This window comes from Gambusia affinis, linkage group LG22 (genome assembly GCF_019740435.1).
Source record: "Gambusia affinis linkage group LG22, SWU_Gaff_1.0, whole genome shotgun sequence".
Taxonomy (NCBI): domain Eukaryota; kingdom Metazoa; phylum Chordata; class Actinopteri; order Cyprinodontiformes; family Poeciliidae; genus Gambusia; species Gambusia affinis.
In genome coordinates, this window is record NC_057889.1 from 5506631 (window position 1) to 5521568 (window position 14938).

Consider the following 14938-nt stretch of genomic DNA (forward strand, 5'->3'; position numbering starts at 1 on the left):
TTTTGTTTAATCTGATGAAATTTGTTGAAATTTAAAGAACTTTGCACAATTAAAATAAGAAAAAATATCTAGGTGGAGATTTGAAACTTAAAAAGTTAAAAACTTTCACTATATCATGAAAGATTGTGTTCCTCCATGTCCTGCCTGTGGCATTATTGCTGTCCAGGTCAAAAACAACCAGTAGGAGCCAGGAAGGGAGGGTCTTAGTGCTGACAATCACCCTCATGAACATGCTGGAAAACCATTTATTCGCTGTCATTGATGGCTATTCTAACTAGCCTGCACATTCACACAGGCTCTGCTATCAAGAAGAAGCTGTAGCGTAGCAGAAACCAGGGCGCCAGAGATTGATTGTCAGCACTAAGCCCCGCCTACTGGCTCTGTATGGTTGTTTCCAGATTGCACTCGGAGAGGGCAGAGGAGCTTGATTTTGTTTCACAGATTATCTGTCTCATACTGCTCTGCGATGACATAGTGACAGTTTCAACAAATATGTAAAAAAAAAACTATTTTTCATAAAAGTTTTAAGTTCCAGGTTTTCATTCCAATTTGTGACATTTTTTTGGTCAATGTAAACGCAGCAAAAATGGCCACAGATTGCTGTCGATGGACACTCTCACTCTCTTTGGGATTTGTTTCTCGTCCTCTTAGGTTACCAGGATTGACGGGACAGTGGACAGTCCCCCGTGTCTTAAGGTCACACACAAGACGTTTGGCACCCAGAACAGCAACAGCGACATGGTTTACTGCAGACTGAGCATGCCGGTGGAGTTCTACTCTGCAGACAGGCTGCTGGACGAGTCACTGAAACTCAGGTAAGGCGTCTGTACTCAGACTGAGGGTTTCATCCTCAGTCTGTTCTTTATTTTTTTTCTTTTAAATAGATGGTAAAACAATCAATGCAAGATATAAGGTTACTTTTGTTCAAGTTTCCATTGTGGTTTGGAAAACTATGGAGTTGGACTGAAATGTTTTCCAGGACTGGATGAGGTTGGCAAATAGAGAATGGAAAAACTTTTTCTAGCTTTCATTCTTCCATCTGTATATTTATCTATCCTCTTCCTTTCTTTTTATCCATTAATCTTTTTATCTTTGTTTTCCTTCATAACCATTTGTATATCTATTCATCCATTGGTTTATTTGTTCATCCACCCATTTCCTTTCCTTTTATTCGTCCATCTATTTATTCATCTGTTTTCTTTTTTATTAATCCATTTGTTTATTTATCCACCCATCTGTCTCCTTTCTTCCAGAACCCTTTTATTTAAACATGTTTGTTTGTTTTGTCAGCCAAACTCCCAAAGAAGATGGAAGTATTGACTATGGAAGCATCACAACCGTAAATCACCATTAATTCTTAAACTTACTGATAAAATATCCCTTCTTGATCTTCACAATATGCTTTCCCATTTCATTAAATTATTTTTATTTTTAAACCTGCAGTATTACCATTCGGTGAGAGTGTTTGCCGGACAGGACCCCGCCACCGTATGGATGGGCTGGGTCACCCCAGACTATCACTACTACAGCAAGAACTTCAGTCTCAGCAAGACGCAAACCGTCACCGTCACCCTGGGAGACGAGCGGGGCCGGGTCCACGAGAGGCAAGCTGCTGGTTCTTAAATATCTGCAGTTTATAGGAAGTCTGGGAGTAAACAACGTTCAGAACTCCTCAGTGTGTTTCAGAGGATATTCTCTTCTATAATGTCATTCCTCTGACCAGACCTAGAAACTGAAATAAAACTAACGTGAAGAATAAAATGTCACAGTGTATAAGAATTATGGGAAATACAGCAGGTTCATCTAGAAGGCGTGTCAAACTTTAGGCCCGTGGGCCAAATCCGGGACGCCGTAGCTTTTTATGTGGCCCTCTTGATTCTTGACTAAACACTTAATGTGCTTAAATATCACGTTATCAATCGAATGAATGCAGTTTTTATATCTTTACTGCCAAATTATGTCAATCAGTTCCTCCAGTTTCTTGAGAATTATTGTGGAAATTCATGCAAAATCAACAAATTGCACCAATACATAATTGAGAGTTTATTGCAGAGTTTTCTCAAAAAGTAAGTAAAAATTTTCTTACTCGTGCTAAACAGCTGCCTCAGCTTTAATTGATTATCTGATTACATAGACCATCATAAAAACAGTAATAAAAAGTCACATTTACCATAAATAAGAGCAAATATTGCAAATATTTCCAAATTAGTACCACAAACAAAAAAAATCACAAGAATAATCAGAAAATCCTGGAGGGAGTGAAAAGATATTCAATGATATTATTTAATTTGAATAATTCATTGATATTTTAAAAGTTTGTGAACAGGTTTTATTAATACATTCTGGCACAACCGGCCCTTTAAGAGCATTCAGGATCTGGATTTGGCCCAAAATGAAAATGAGTTTGACACTCCGGATCTAGAATTTTCCATTATTAGATGTTTTCATTATTGTGTTGATGTGCAGCTAAATCTGCTCTCGTAGAAATGGTTTCTACAAACAGAAGAACAGAAATCATTGCAGTAGCTTAAAATATATAGTTTTATCTCCCAAACAACAGAGAAGTTATTGAAGTTACGTGACCCTTATTATAGAAAGGTATTAATTTCTTTATCTAGATCGGCATTGAAACCCAAAGCCTTAATTTTGCCTGCGATGGTCGTTTTTTTATTCTGCAAAACACAAATCCAATCTGAATTATTGGGCATGTGTTTTGCAGAGGTTTCAAAGTTTCTGAACTCTTCCTGTTGTTCCTCTTGCTGCAGTATTCAGAGGAGCAACTGCTACATGGTGTGTGCAGCAGATGCACTGGGCCCGTCTTCCTCCAGCCGCTCAAACACCGACCTGGAAATCGGCTGTCTGGTCGACTTGGCCACCGGCCTCGTCTCCTTCACCGCCAACGGCAAAGAACTGCCTACAGCGTATCAGGTTAATAAGACTCTATCGTCCTGACAACGGGAATACGCTTCGATGTGAGGCTTATTTATCCCAGCACGTCCATCCAATTCAGCCTGAAGGCAAAACAGAAATAAGTTGGGATAAATATGCATTTTTATCTTTTTTTGTTTTTCAGTGGATGGCAAAATCTCTGCAGCATAAATTTTAAAAGACTTTCCAAAGTTGTTTTGGTAGATAATGAAAAGATTAAACATTAAAGTTTCAACATTAAAAGTAAATTTTGAATCTTTTCTTTGTTCATTAAATTGATAAAACTCCCACTTTTTCTGTCTTTTTTGTCAAAAACAATATAGTTTGATCCATTTCAAAATAAGAAAATCTTTTGCAAAATACATCTCGATGTATAATTTACTTTATTTAAGTTAGTATTTTATATTTAAGTTATAGGTCTTGAATTTCAGAAATTATATACCGAGGAGCTCTCGTAATCCGTCTCTGTCGGATTGGTTTTGGTTACTTAATATTACATTTTTCAGTATTGTAAATGGTTTAAAAAAGTAAAAATCTCAGTTTTTGTTTTTGCCTTTAGCATTTATTAATTATCTTTTCAACTGGATCTCAGAATTGTTCATCATTCAGATTATTTTTGATCTTCCACATGTCAGGGATGCTTTGCTGTTTGAATATTTTGAGGAATAAACTTGAAACCTCTTCTCTCTTCATTTAGTGATGCATGTCATTACTTGCGGTTTGTTTGTTTCCAGGTGGAGCCAAACACCAAGCTGTTCCCGGCTGTGTTTTGCTGCCCCACCAGTTCCAACCTCTTCCAGTTTGAATTTGTCAAAATAAAGGTTTGTCCCAATTTGCTTCCATTAGACATTAGGTTTCATTTGCAAGAGTGTGCTTTAAAAGACAGTGTTAAAACGTGTTGGAGCTAAATATTCACGTTAATCTTTCTTAAGGATAAACTTTTATGAATTGAAGGAACCAAAGATAGTTTCCCCTGCCTTCCCTGTCGTATCCCAGGATGCCATGCCGCTGTCGTCAGCCATGTTCAGAAGCGAGCAGCGGAACCCGGTTCCACAGTGTCCGCCGCGTCTAGATGTGCAAACCATCGTGGCCGTCCTCTGGAGCCGGATGCCAAACACCTTCCTGAACGTGGAGACGGCTCGGGTCAGCGAGCGGCACGGCTGGGTGGTGCAGTGTCTGGAACCTCTGCAGATGATTGCCGTGCACATACCTGAAGAGAACAGGTAGCAGATAAAAGACTGATGGATATATTTTATTTGAGCGAATGTATTTCTCAGGGCAGTTTTGGATCCTCAGGTTTTTTTGCCTTTCAGAAGTTTACATGCAGCCATTGTAGAAATTAATGGAGTTTACTCGCATTTGAGCTGCTTTTCTTTTGGAGTTGGAAAAAAATTCAATTATTAACAGAAATAATATTCAGATAAATCTTAGCAAGTTGAAGAGATACCATTTCTGCTTGTTATAATTTGATCTGGATATTTCACCGCTCTTCTTGACCCTTCTACACTGAACGATGGCAGCCAAATTTGCAGTACCATAATTCTGCAATACTTTGTGCTATCTGAAAAACTCCAACCATTTCTGAAAGTTGAGATGTTGCACTTTCCAGCCTATATTGGGTTATTACGATAATTTCACTCCCGTCGTAGCACAGAGCATATATTTTCTTGGTTTAATCTGATAAAATATTCTTTTAGTAGACGGTAAATTGTGAAAATAACTTGCTAGATATTGGAAGTTCCAGTTGTTATGGATAAATGGACAAATATATTTACTCACAGGACATTTAAAGAACTGCGTATAATTAATAAACAAAAACATTCAGGCAGAGATTTGAAACTTAACACTAAGAGGGTTAAAAGAATTGGTGTAGTTGATTTGTTTTACTGGAGCCTTCTTAGCTTTTAAGAGATGAAGAACATGAAAAGACTATTCAGGAAGTTTAATGTTTGCCTTCAAAGACCGGTTTAAATGTCACTGAGTTCAAACATTTAGCAGTGTTTCTTTGACATCCATTTTCACTTCAAGCTGGGAATTGTGACACTGTGGCCGTCTCTCCCAAAATAAAAGTCTCTGAGAGTAAAGAAAGAGCGTTTCAATTTTTTGCATGGCTACTCTCCTCCTTGTACGCTGCTGAGCTTTATTTTAATTTTTGAAACAAATGTGCGCATATACCCTCCGGTACGCCGTGTGCCCTGTCATATTATATAAATAATCATGCAAGGGTTATTATTTTAGTCTCAGGCCAGCCCATCCTGCAGCTGAGGACCACAATGATACTCAGATCAAATTTACCGTGCATTGAATTGAGGTTTTATCAGGAACTGCACAGTGGGATTTACAGTAATCCAAGTGAGATTTAGTGAAAAACATGGATTATAAATCCTTTAAATGTGCAGTGGGTACAGAAAGTATTTAAATACCTTTAAATTTTAGCTAATTGTAGCCATTCTCTAAGATCAAAAAAGTTCATATTATTTCTCATGAATGTACAATCAGGATGCCATCTTACCAGAATAAAACAAATTTAGATATTTTTACACATTTAGTAAAAAAAGAAAAACTGAAATATCACATATTGTACTGAATGTATGACCTAATTCCAGTGAGGAACCTCAGCTGGAAAAAGCGCCACTGTGTCAAGTTTAAAGCCAAAAGTGAAATGAATGACTTAAAGTAGCATTATTGAAATGGATTAAGGAATTGCATTGTTCAAATGTAATGTTTTCTATTTAGTTCTGTAAAATACAAAAATATTTTAGTAAATTTTTAATTTAGAAAAATTTAATTTTTTTTAAATATAATTTCATATTTTATAAAAAGACAAAAAATGTATGAAATTTAAATTAAATTTATCAAATTTAAAATGTATTTAAAAAATGTTATTTAAATAAAAAAACATAATTTTATTTAATTTTTTTGATAAAAATGGTATTTATATTTTAAATAAAAAATACTTTTATTTCTTAAGCAGAACTAAAAAATACATTATCTTACAGCAAATATAACAAATAAAAAGATTACAAAAGATAAACAAATCTTGTTATTTTATAAGGTTTTTGTAAGATAAAATCTTGTTTTGTAAGATTTTATTATCTTGCAAAACAAAATTCTGTTTTTAAGATAATTTTGTCATAATTACCTAAAACAACAGATGCATTTAAATGCCTGCAGAACAGTGAAACCCCAAATTAGTTTCATTTTTAAATAAACCCCAACCAGGATGAACCCTACAAGTCAAACGAGAGACAGATGGTGGAAACATTTCCCTAAATCAAGGATCAACAAATGGACTAAAAAGCTGATATTTTTCTGTCGTTCTGCAGGTGTTTGGACATCATGGAGTTGTCAGAGCATGAAGACCTGAGGAAGTTTCACTACCACACTCTGAAGTTGTACTGTGCCCTCTGTGCTCTGGGAAACACGCGTGTGGCTCACGCCCTCTGCAGCCACTTAGACCAATCACAGCTTCTCTACACCATCGACAACCAGTACCTGTCGGGCATGCTCAGAGAAGGCTTCTACGACGTCCTCATCAGGTGGGTCATTTATTTATTTTAAAGGTTTTGTTGGCTCTAGTGGCCTTTACTTGAAAGTAGCCTGACAGGAAAGATGGTAATGAGAGAGGAGGGAAGACGTGCGGCAAATGTTGCCAGGCCGGGAATCGAACCTGTGACAACCGCAACGAGGACAAAGTCCACCATATGTGTGTTGTGGTTTGCCCCTGCGCCACCACAGCCACCCTTCTTTTTTTATTTGTTTCTTTTTCTTCTAGGTGATTCTAAAAAATAAAACCCGCCTCATGGTTTCATCTCAGCAACGGATAGAGAAAAATGATCCTGATGTCTGGCTATTTCAGTGTCAGCTTTAGTGCCAATAAGTGCTAACATGATGAAGTGGTAAACACAATCAGCATCATAATTACTCAGTAAATCAAATTAATGGAAGAGATATATTTACATAACCAGCTCACTTTTCCTGCATCTGAATATCTTTCTTTTATGAATCCATCTCTGCCTTCAGTTTCCCTCAGTTCTGTGTATTTTGTCTCTAATGAGCCGAGTTTTCCTGTAGCTTTTGAAGTGATCCCAGGTAAAGTTCACCATTTTTCTGAGGCTCTTTTGAAGTCTTTTTTAAAATTTATTTTTGGGTGATTTCACACTCACTTTCACAATATTATCTGACCATTTTCAGAGAAATGTCTGTCATTTAAGCCACTTAACTGTGACTTATGACTCATTCAGGCTGAGACTCCCAAACTCAATGGCATAACAGAGGAGTTGGCTAAAAAAATGAGCTTTTTTGGCAATTTGTTGATAGCAGCATGTTCCAAGGACATGCTTGGATTGGAGTTTGATTCACTTTTTAGTTTCTTTTCATTTTTCTACCATGTCACACAAAGAAGCAGTGTGTTCAAACGTTTTTTAAAAAATAAAAAAATTTCTAGCACTAACAATTCTAGTAATTCCAAATGACCAAAACCTAGAAAGTTTTAGTCCAATTTACATATAGAAGATATGTAACATATGACCTATTATACTTCAATGACCAGCTTGATTTAGGTACAAAAAAAATGTTCATTACAGTGTTTGCACCAAATCATTCTTAGATAATAAAATTTTAGTGTTCAGTTTTTGAGTTCCTTTCAGATTGAGCTGTTTTATGGCCTTTAAATTTGAATAAGCTGCTGCTGGCCACGCCCCCAATTCAATGTTTACACTCACATGAAAACATCTGCAAACAGATGCGCAATTATCTAATCGCACAGCTTTGAAAAGCAGAAGTGGAGCCTCCTGCACAACCAACAAGAATGCAGCAAGTAGTTTCTGAACTGCAAGTCAACAACAAAACACTTGTCTTTTCCAGTAACCATTGTACAGCTCATACAGCAGTAAAATTGGCTGACCAAACCTGCTGGTGCTCAGCTTAGGTTGCTAGGTAACGATGCAGTGCCTGTCTGTAGTAAGGTTTTTGAAACAGCTCATTTTCCAGACACAAAAAAACATTAACGTATTGTTTTTTTAAGCACTTGGGTTGTTTTAGAAGCAGTGGAGACCAAAAGGAAGCATACAAATGTACAAAATACAAATTTTGCATCACAGGTCACTTTAAAAAAGGTTGTGTTTCAGTACGTACTGAATTTGATCTGATTTCATCTTCATATAAATTCATAGCTGCATGTTTTATCTCGTGGGTTTAGTGTACAAAAGTTATCCTGCCAGTTGCATTGGATCAATTATGATGATCTAAATTCTTTAAAATCACCACTACTGTTTTTTTTTTAACACCCAGCATTCATCTTGAGACGGCAAAAGAGGCACGGCTAATGATGAACAACGAATTCATTATCCCTGTGACGGATGAGACCCGGTCCATCAAGCTGTTCCCGGATGAATCCAAGCGGCATTCTCTTCCCGGAGTCGGCCTGAGCACTTCCCTCAAACCTCGGGTCAACTTCGCCCCGGTCGGCATCATCAGCACCAAACGCCACCAGTTCCTCTACAGCCCCCAGATCCCCCTGGGAGTCCTGAAGGAGAAAGCCATCAGCATGCTGACGGAGGCCGTGCAGGGAGGAGGCTCCCACATCCGAGACCCGGTAGGCGGGAGCCTAGAGTACCAGTTCGTTCCCATCCTGAAGCTCATCGGAACGCTGCTCATCATGGGAGTCCTGACCAGCGACGAGGTGAGGCTGATTCTCCTCCTCATCGAGCCCAACGTGTTTGGGGAGGCCAAGGAGGGAGAAGAGGGGAGTGGGGGCGAGGTGGTGGTGGCGGGAGAGAAAGAGGAGGTGAGCAAGAACGAGGAGAAGGCTGTGGAGGCGGGAGAGGAGGAGACCAAGGAGAGCAAACCGGCCGCCAAAGGTCTGCTGGAGAAGTCCCTGCCGGAGTCTGTCAAACACCAGGTGATGAAATATTTAATTTCAGTGAAACAGTTCTAAATGCTAAATGCTAGGGGATCTATTAGAAATCTATTTGGCTATTACTGCTTCTCAAGTGCTTAAAAAAAATCAACCAGCTGATTTTTTTTTTTTAGCAGTAAGTTAATGATTTTTGCTGTTTGTTTCAAAAACCTTTCGAATGGCAGGAAATTCGCCTAAATTAGCAACCCTAATGGAGCTCTGGCCATTACCTAGCAACCACCGCAGAACTCTACCTGTTACCTAGCAACCCAAACTTAGCTCCAGCATGTTTGGTCAGCTAGTTTTACCACTGTACAATGGCTGCTGGAAAAGACAAGTGTTCTGTTATTGAGTGGCCACCTAGAAGCCACTTTCTGCATCCTTGTTGGTTGTGCAGGAGGCTCCACTCCTACTTTTCAAAGATGTATGGTTAAACAACATTTTCACATTTTTCACATGAAAATATTTACAGCCATTTTCACATGAGAGTGTAAACGCTGAGTTGGGAGGGATGGGCAGCAGCAACTTATCTAGATTTTAACTGACAGAGCCCCTAAAATTATTAATCTAAGAATAATTTTGTAATGAACATGTTCTGTTTAGCCTATAGACCTGTCCTAACCTGTTCCAGGAACCATAATAGGTCACCTTTAAGATCTAATTAAGTCAAAACTACCTTTATCTCATCAGATAAAGATAAAAAAGGTTCTTTATCTGATCAGATTTCTGCTGTTTCCAGATGTGCGAGCTGCTGCACTACTTCTGCGACTGCGAGCTGCAGCACCGCATCGAGGCCATCGTCTCCTTCTCCGACCGCTTCGTTTCCAAACTGCAGTACAACCAGAAGTTTCGCTACAACGAGCTGATGCAGGCTTTCAACATGTCCGCCGCCGTCACGGCCAAGAAGACCAAGGAGTTCCGCTCGCCGCCACACGAACAGGTGCCGCACTTTAATGGCTTTACGCATTAAAAATTATTAGTTTATGATTAAAATCAAATAAGAGATGGACAGATTTTTGTTTCATTTGCTTGTGGAGCTTTAGAGAAAGAGAATTTGACAGATATTCTCTCATTAATCGAAGTTGAAGGCAGGCCAATATGTGAGGCTAATGTTAGGATTATTTTTTTTTAAAGAAGCATCGACTTATATTCTTATACATGTCTGTCTTGTTTTTCACTCTGCATACCAAATTGTTCAAATTAGCGGGAAAAATGTGAACTTCATGTGCTGGATCTCCTGGTAAATCATTAAATCACCCGATTCCCTCGTCCTTTCACATCTTCCTGTTTAATTTTTTCCATCAGAGAAAAACCTATTAAAAAAGCTTCAGTCAGAGCCTTAACAGATGGTTTTGTAGTCCTCAAAATGCTTTCGGTTTCCAGCGTCTCCTAACTTTATTTCCAGTTGGAAAACCCAAAGGGCAGCTTGGACCGCATGTGAAGCTAAATTGAATCGGCTGTGCGGTGGAGCCTAACATCTGGCCTTTAAGAGCAGGAAAATATGAAATGATGGTGGTGAAGTGTTTAATGTTTTCAATTTAAAGTTTGAAGGTCGTAATGTGTTGTGGAAGATTTTAAGCACATTATATAAATCTGTCGCTGATGGAAATATGGATAAAACCATAATTTTTAAGGAAGAATGTATTAATGTTTTAATAGTAAATATAAGTCTTTATGAAGGATTTTTATGTTTATTTTGTTCTTAAATAGAAAGGTTGGATTTATTTAACACTGGTTTATGATTCATAATCATACAGCATCATTATTTATTCATGTTGGTTCAGAAACATTGTCTTAATCTAAGCTCAGATCTGCAATTTCTTTTCTTTATTCCTCATGTTATTCTCTAGTTCTAGTTGTTTTAAAATCCAAGTCATTGAGAAACATTTCTGAGGGATTATTCAGGTGACTGTGTCTCAGATAACTTGCTCTTCACTCTTATTCCTGGTTTAAATTAAATTTTCATTGATTAGGTCTCTATACAAGCATCTTAATTTGCTTATTTCATCCTAATTAACTCTTATTCTCTCAGGTTTCCCTCGACTTATTGTTCCTCTAACCTTCTGTAGCTCGTCTTGTTTCTTTCAGATCAATATTCTGCTGAACTTCAGTGCAGGGGAGGACTGCCCTTGTCCCGAGGAGGTCCAGGATGAACTCTCGTCTTTCCATGAAGAATTACGGCTGCATTGTGGTAAGAGTTCAGCTGTTGATCATAGTTAGACCATCGTGACTAAACCAGTGGTATAACGTTTCTGCTCTCAATCCATTCACAGCTGCAACTGTTGTGATTTTTACAACAAAAGACAACTTATAAACATCTATGCTATGTATTTTTTTTTTTTAAATAACAGCCATTTTATTTCTATTTTTAGGATTTAGCATAAGGGTCATTTTTAATTTGTGGTATGGAAAACGATTTGCAACCTAATGTCAAGAAAAACAGATTGAAAATCATATTGCTGGTACTTTTAGCATCATTCTTTGAAGAAATGTACTAAAAATACTGAAGAAAAACTTGCTAGGCTGCACTTCACTATTTTGCTGCAATGTGCAAGTTTCCCTTTAACCATCAATATGTTATTCAAAATCAGAGTGTAAGATCAACAAATTATAATTAAATCAATGTAATCAGTGACTTATTCTTGTTAGATAACATAAAATAAAGAGAATGAGCTAACATTTTTCCAACAAAAAACATTTTAAACAAAGTTGTTAAGAGGAATTGTCGAAGTTCCAAAGAGCCACAGGTTGCAAACCTCTGGACTAAACAGTATTTTCACACACGATGTAAATGTCTTTACATTATTTTAAAGACTTGACGGAGATTATTTACGCCTGATTTAGCAGCAGCTTTGTTGTAAATGTAATTTCCCTGCTTGAGCAGCTGAGCAATCGCATTAAAACTCAAAGAAAGGTGTTTGCCCCGGCAGGAATTCCCATGGAGGAGGAGGAGGCAGAGCAGGACACATCGATTAAAGGTCGGCTCCTGGCTCTGCTCTACAAGATCAAGGGCCCCCCTCAGAAGACAGAAGAGGAGCCCACAGAGACGGAGCAGGCCGCCCCGAGTGAGCGAATAACACACTGATGAGAAAAATGTTCTGGTGATCCAACAGCTGTCGTTTCTGGGAGCTCTGCAAATTATGAGGGTGATTCTTTCCTCTCCCCCACATCCTGCTTTACACTGGAAAAAGGAAAGGGATTTGTGATTGTGAAAACCTGATCAGTTTCATGTTAGAAAAAGAACCAAACCATCGTCCGGGATCTGCCTGCATCAATATTTATTCAGCTTCACATCAAACGACTTCAGTTCAGGATCAAATCAAGTCTACTTTGGTTCCAAAATAACATTCTGAGAAATCTGGTAAACTGAGGAGATTTCTTTGTTTTTTTGTTTTGTTTTGTTTCACCCCACCAGGGGGTCTTTTGTGGGCTCTAGTGTCCCTTATATGAAAGAAGGCTGACAGAAAAGGGGGAAGACATGCGGCAAATGTCGCCGTGTCCGGGAATCGAACCCGCGACGGCCTCGTCGAGGACTCAAGGCCTCCCCTACGCCACCACAGCAGCCCCAACTGAGGAGATTTCTTTATCCCCGTTTTTATTCAGATGCTTGTTGTTATCTGATGCTTCAGTTCAGGCTGGGGTCAGTGGTTTTTACACTTGCTTCCTTTTGCTGAATGTGTGGCTTTGTCCAGGTTCATATAATAGAAAGACTAATCTGCAGAGTCTGTAAGGCTTGAGGCTATGAATTTTAATGCTGTGCTCTTTTCTCGCCCAGCTAGCCTGCATAATTGAAGAGCTACATAGAGGTGACAAATGATAACCGAGATGATTCTGAAACATAATTTAGTATTTAGGCCCTACTTTTAGAAATTTCATCGGCAAACAAGGAAATTTGAAAAATGTTTTGTTAGTGATTTAGTTTGTCAGGTCAATAGGTTTGTTGAACTTTGCTCCAGAGATGATGTTGTAATACACCATAATGATAGAGTGAGTTTAAAGTTTTCAGGGTTTTTGTAATAGAGAAAATGCAGCAAGCGTGGGTTATTTTGTGTTTAAATTCCCTTGTTAAAAGTGTAATAAGGGTAGAAGACACAGAGCAGCTGTGGAGCTGTCAGAGTTTCACCTTTAGGGCATTCGGCTCCCTGCCTCGTCCCTCATTAGGATTCTGCTGGAATCTGACCCCTTGTTTGCTACAGATGTTGTGCTTTGAAACTTTCAAAGTTCAGCAAGGCCTTTGGTGTGCTGATGTTATCACAGAGAGTTGTACAACGTTTATCTAAGAAGAGTGAAGAGTGGTTACTTCAGGTTTGTGAGATTAGCTGCAATGCTATCCTTTCTGTGGTGTGTTTTAAAGTGAATAAAGTAACCAAATTATATCCTAAGGTTTCATTTGAACACTTCTGGAAGTATATTTAAAGTTTAATTTCAAATGTCAAACGAAATATATTTGAATATTTTTGAGTTCTATTGTTTTGGATGGAAAATATTTCTGTGTTTCTTGCAGAAATATTTGGAAAAACTGTCTAGTTCTGTACAAATTACAAGAATTCAGAAATGTTGGCTTTTTTTTTTCCCCACCAGGGGGTCCTTTTTGTGGGCTCTAGTGTCCCTTTTACCACAGTAGGCTGACAGGAAAGGGGGAAGGAAAGGGGGGAAGACATGCGGCAAATGTCGCATTTGCCGCATGGGAAATTTAATTATTTTATAGCAAGGTTTTGACTATTCAAACTCAGGAAATTTCTGTATTTTTTTCTAGACAATTTCTGAGTTTAATCAGAGAATTTAAGGTTTTTCTAGCAAATTTTGGACTTTTAAGTCTCAAAAGTTTTTAGGTTTTTTTCTAGGAAATTTCTGGTATTAATCTAACAATTTAAGTTTTTCTAGTAAAATTAAACTTTTTGTAAATGTTAAACAGAAATTTCCTTGTATTTTTCAAGAAAATTTCCAAGATTAATCCAACAAATTTTTCCTGCAAATTTTTGACTTTTCAAACTCTGAAATGCTCTTGTTTTTTTTTTTTCTCATCATAATCTGAGATTAATCTGAGAATTAAATTTTTTTCTAGCAAATTTCCAACTTTTGAAACTTAGGGATTTCCTTCTTTTTTTCGGTTTATAATAGCCCTAATGCTCCGTCGTAGATTGGCTCATTCTTATTGAGCAGCACTAATATTAAAGGACATCGTACCTGCAGTTGAACATGCGGTGGTAGCGTGATGTACAAGTATCTGAAGACAGATCCAAATCAGACCAGGAAGTCTGTTACTAAACGGCTCCAAAACAAAATGAAGGTGTTTTTAGTGGTGCAGTCAAAAATTGAGATGCAGAGTCATGACTTTAAACCGATCATTCATGTTTAAAAGTCTTCCAGTGTGGCTGAATTGATGGAGATTGATGCGTTTTCCTTCCTCTTCCAGCCAACCTGAAGGAGCTGATTTCTCAGACTATCACCAGCTGGGCCCAGGAGTCCCACATCCAGGACCCGGAGCTGGTGAGAGTCATGTTCAGCCTGTTGAGGAGGCAGTATGACGGCATCGGCGAACTGCTGCGGGCCATGAAGAAGTCGTACACCATCAGCGCCGCCTCGGTGCAGGACGCCATCAACCTGCTGGTTTCTCTGGGTCAAATCAGGTCACTGCTTTCTGTGCGCATGGGCAAGGAGGAGGAAAAGCTCATGATCGATGGGCTCGGGTAAGAGAACAGAAGGGAACATGGTTATGGAGATGAAGCGCATAGATTTATTTTATTTTTGTGGTCACAGGGACATCATGAACAACAAGGTTTTCTACCAGCATCCCAATCTGATGAGAGTTTTGGGAATGCACGAGACAGTCATGGAGGTCATGGTAAATGTCCTGGGTGGAGACAAGTCCCAGGTAAAACACCCATCCACACACGCGCACACAAACACACACACACAGTCGTGTTTTCATCACTTATGGGGACTTCACATTGACTTCCATTAATATCTACAGCCTGATCCTTACCCTAACCCCACCCATCACATACCTAACCCTTACCTTAACCTTCACCCTAACCCTAACCCTTACCTTAACCTTCACCCTAACCCTAACCCTTACCTTAACCTTAACCACAGTGAAGCCACAAGCTC

General features: G+C 38.5%; 1 protein-coding gene across 4 annotated transcripts in view; it reads left to right on the top strand.

The window, feature by feature from the left end:
* The window catches only part of ryr3 (ryanodine receptor 3), a 131246-nt gene that overhangs the window by 56483 nt on the left and 59825 nt on the right, over positions 1-14938 (top strand). For all 4 annotated transcript variants that reach the window (XM_044105732.1, XM_044105734.1, XM_044105735.1 and 1 more), the window contains 13 exons: positions 652-815; positions 1291-1339; positions 1444-1604; positions 2766-2928; positions 3663-3749; positions 3925-4151; positions 6255-6467; positions 8221-8830; positions 9567-9767; positions 10916-11018; positions 11758-11892; positions 14244-14517; positions 14588-14702. In XM_044105732.1, coding sequence (XP_043961667.1) covers positions 652-815; positions 1291-1339; positions 1444-1604; positions 2766-2928; positions 3663-3749; positions 3925-4151; positions 6255-6467; positions 8221-8830; positions 9567-9767; positions 10916-11018; positions 11758-11892; positions 14244-14517; positions 14588-14702 — 2502 coding nt within the window. The remainder of the gene's footprint in view (positions 1-651; positions 816-1290; positions 1340-1443; positions 1605-2765; positions 2929-3662; positions 3750-3924; positions 4152-6254; positions 6468-8220; positions 8831-9566; positions 9768-10915; positions 11019-11757; positions 11893-14243; positions 14518-14587; positions 14703-14938) is intronic.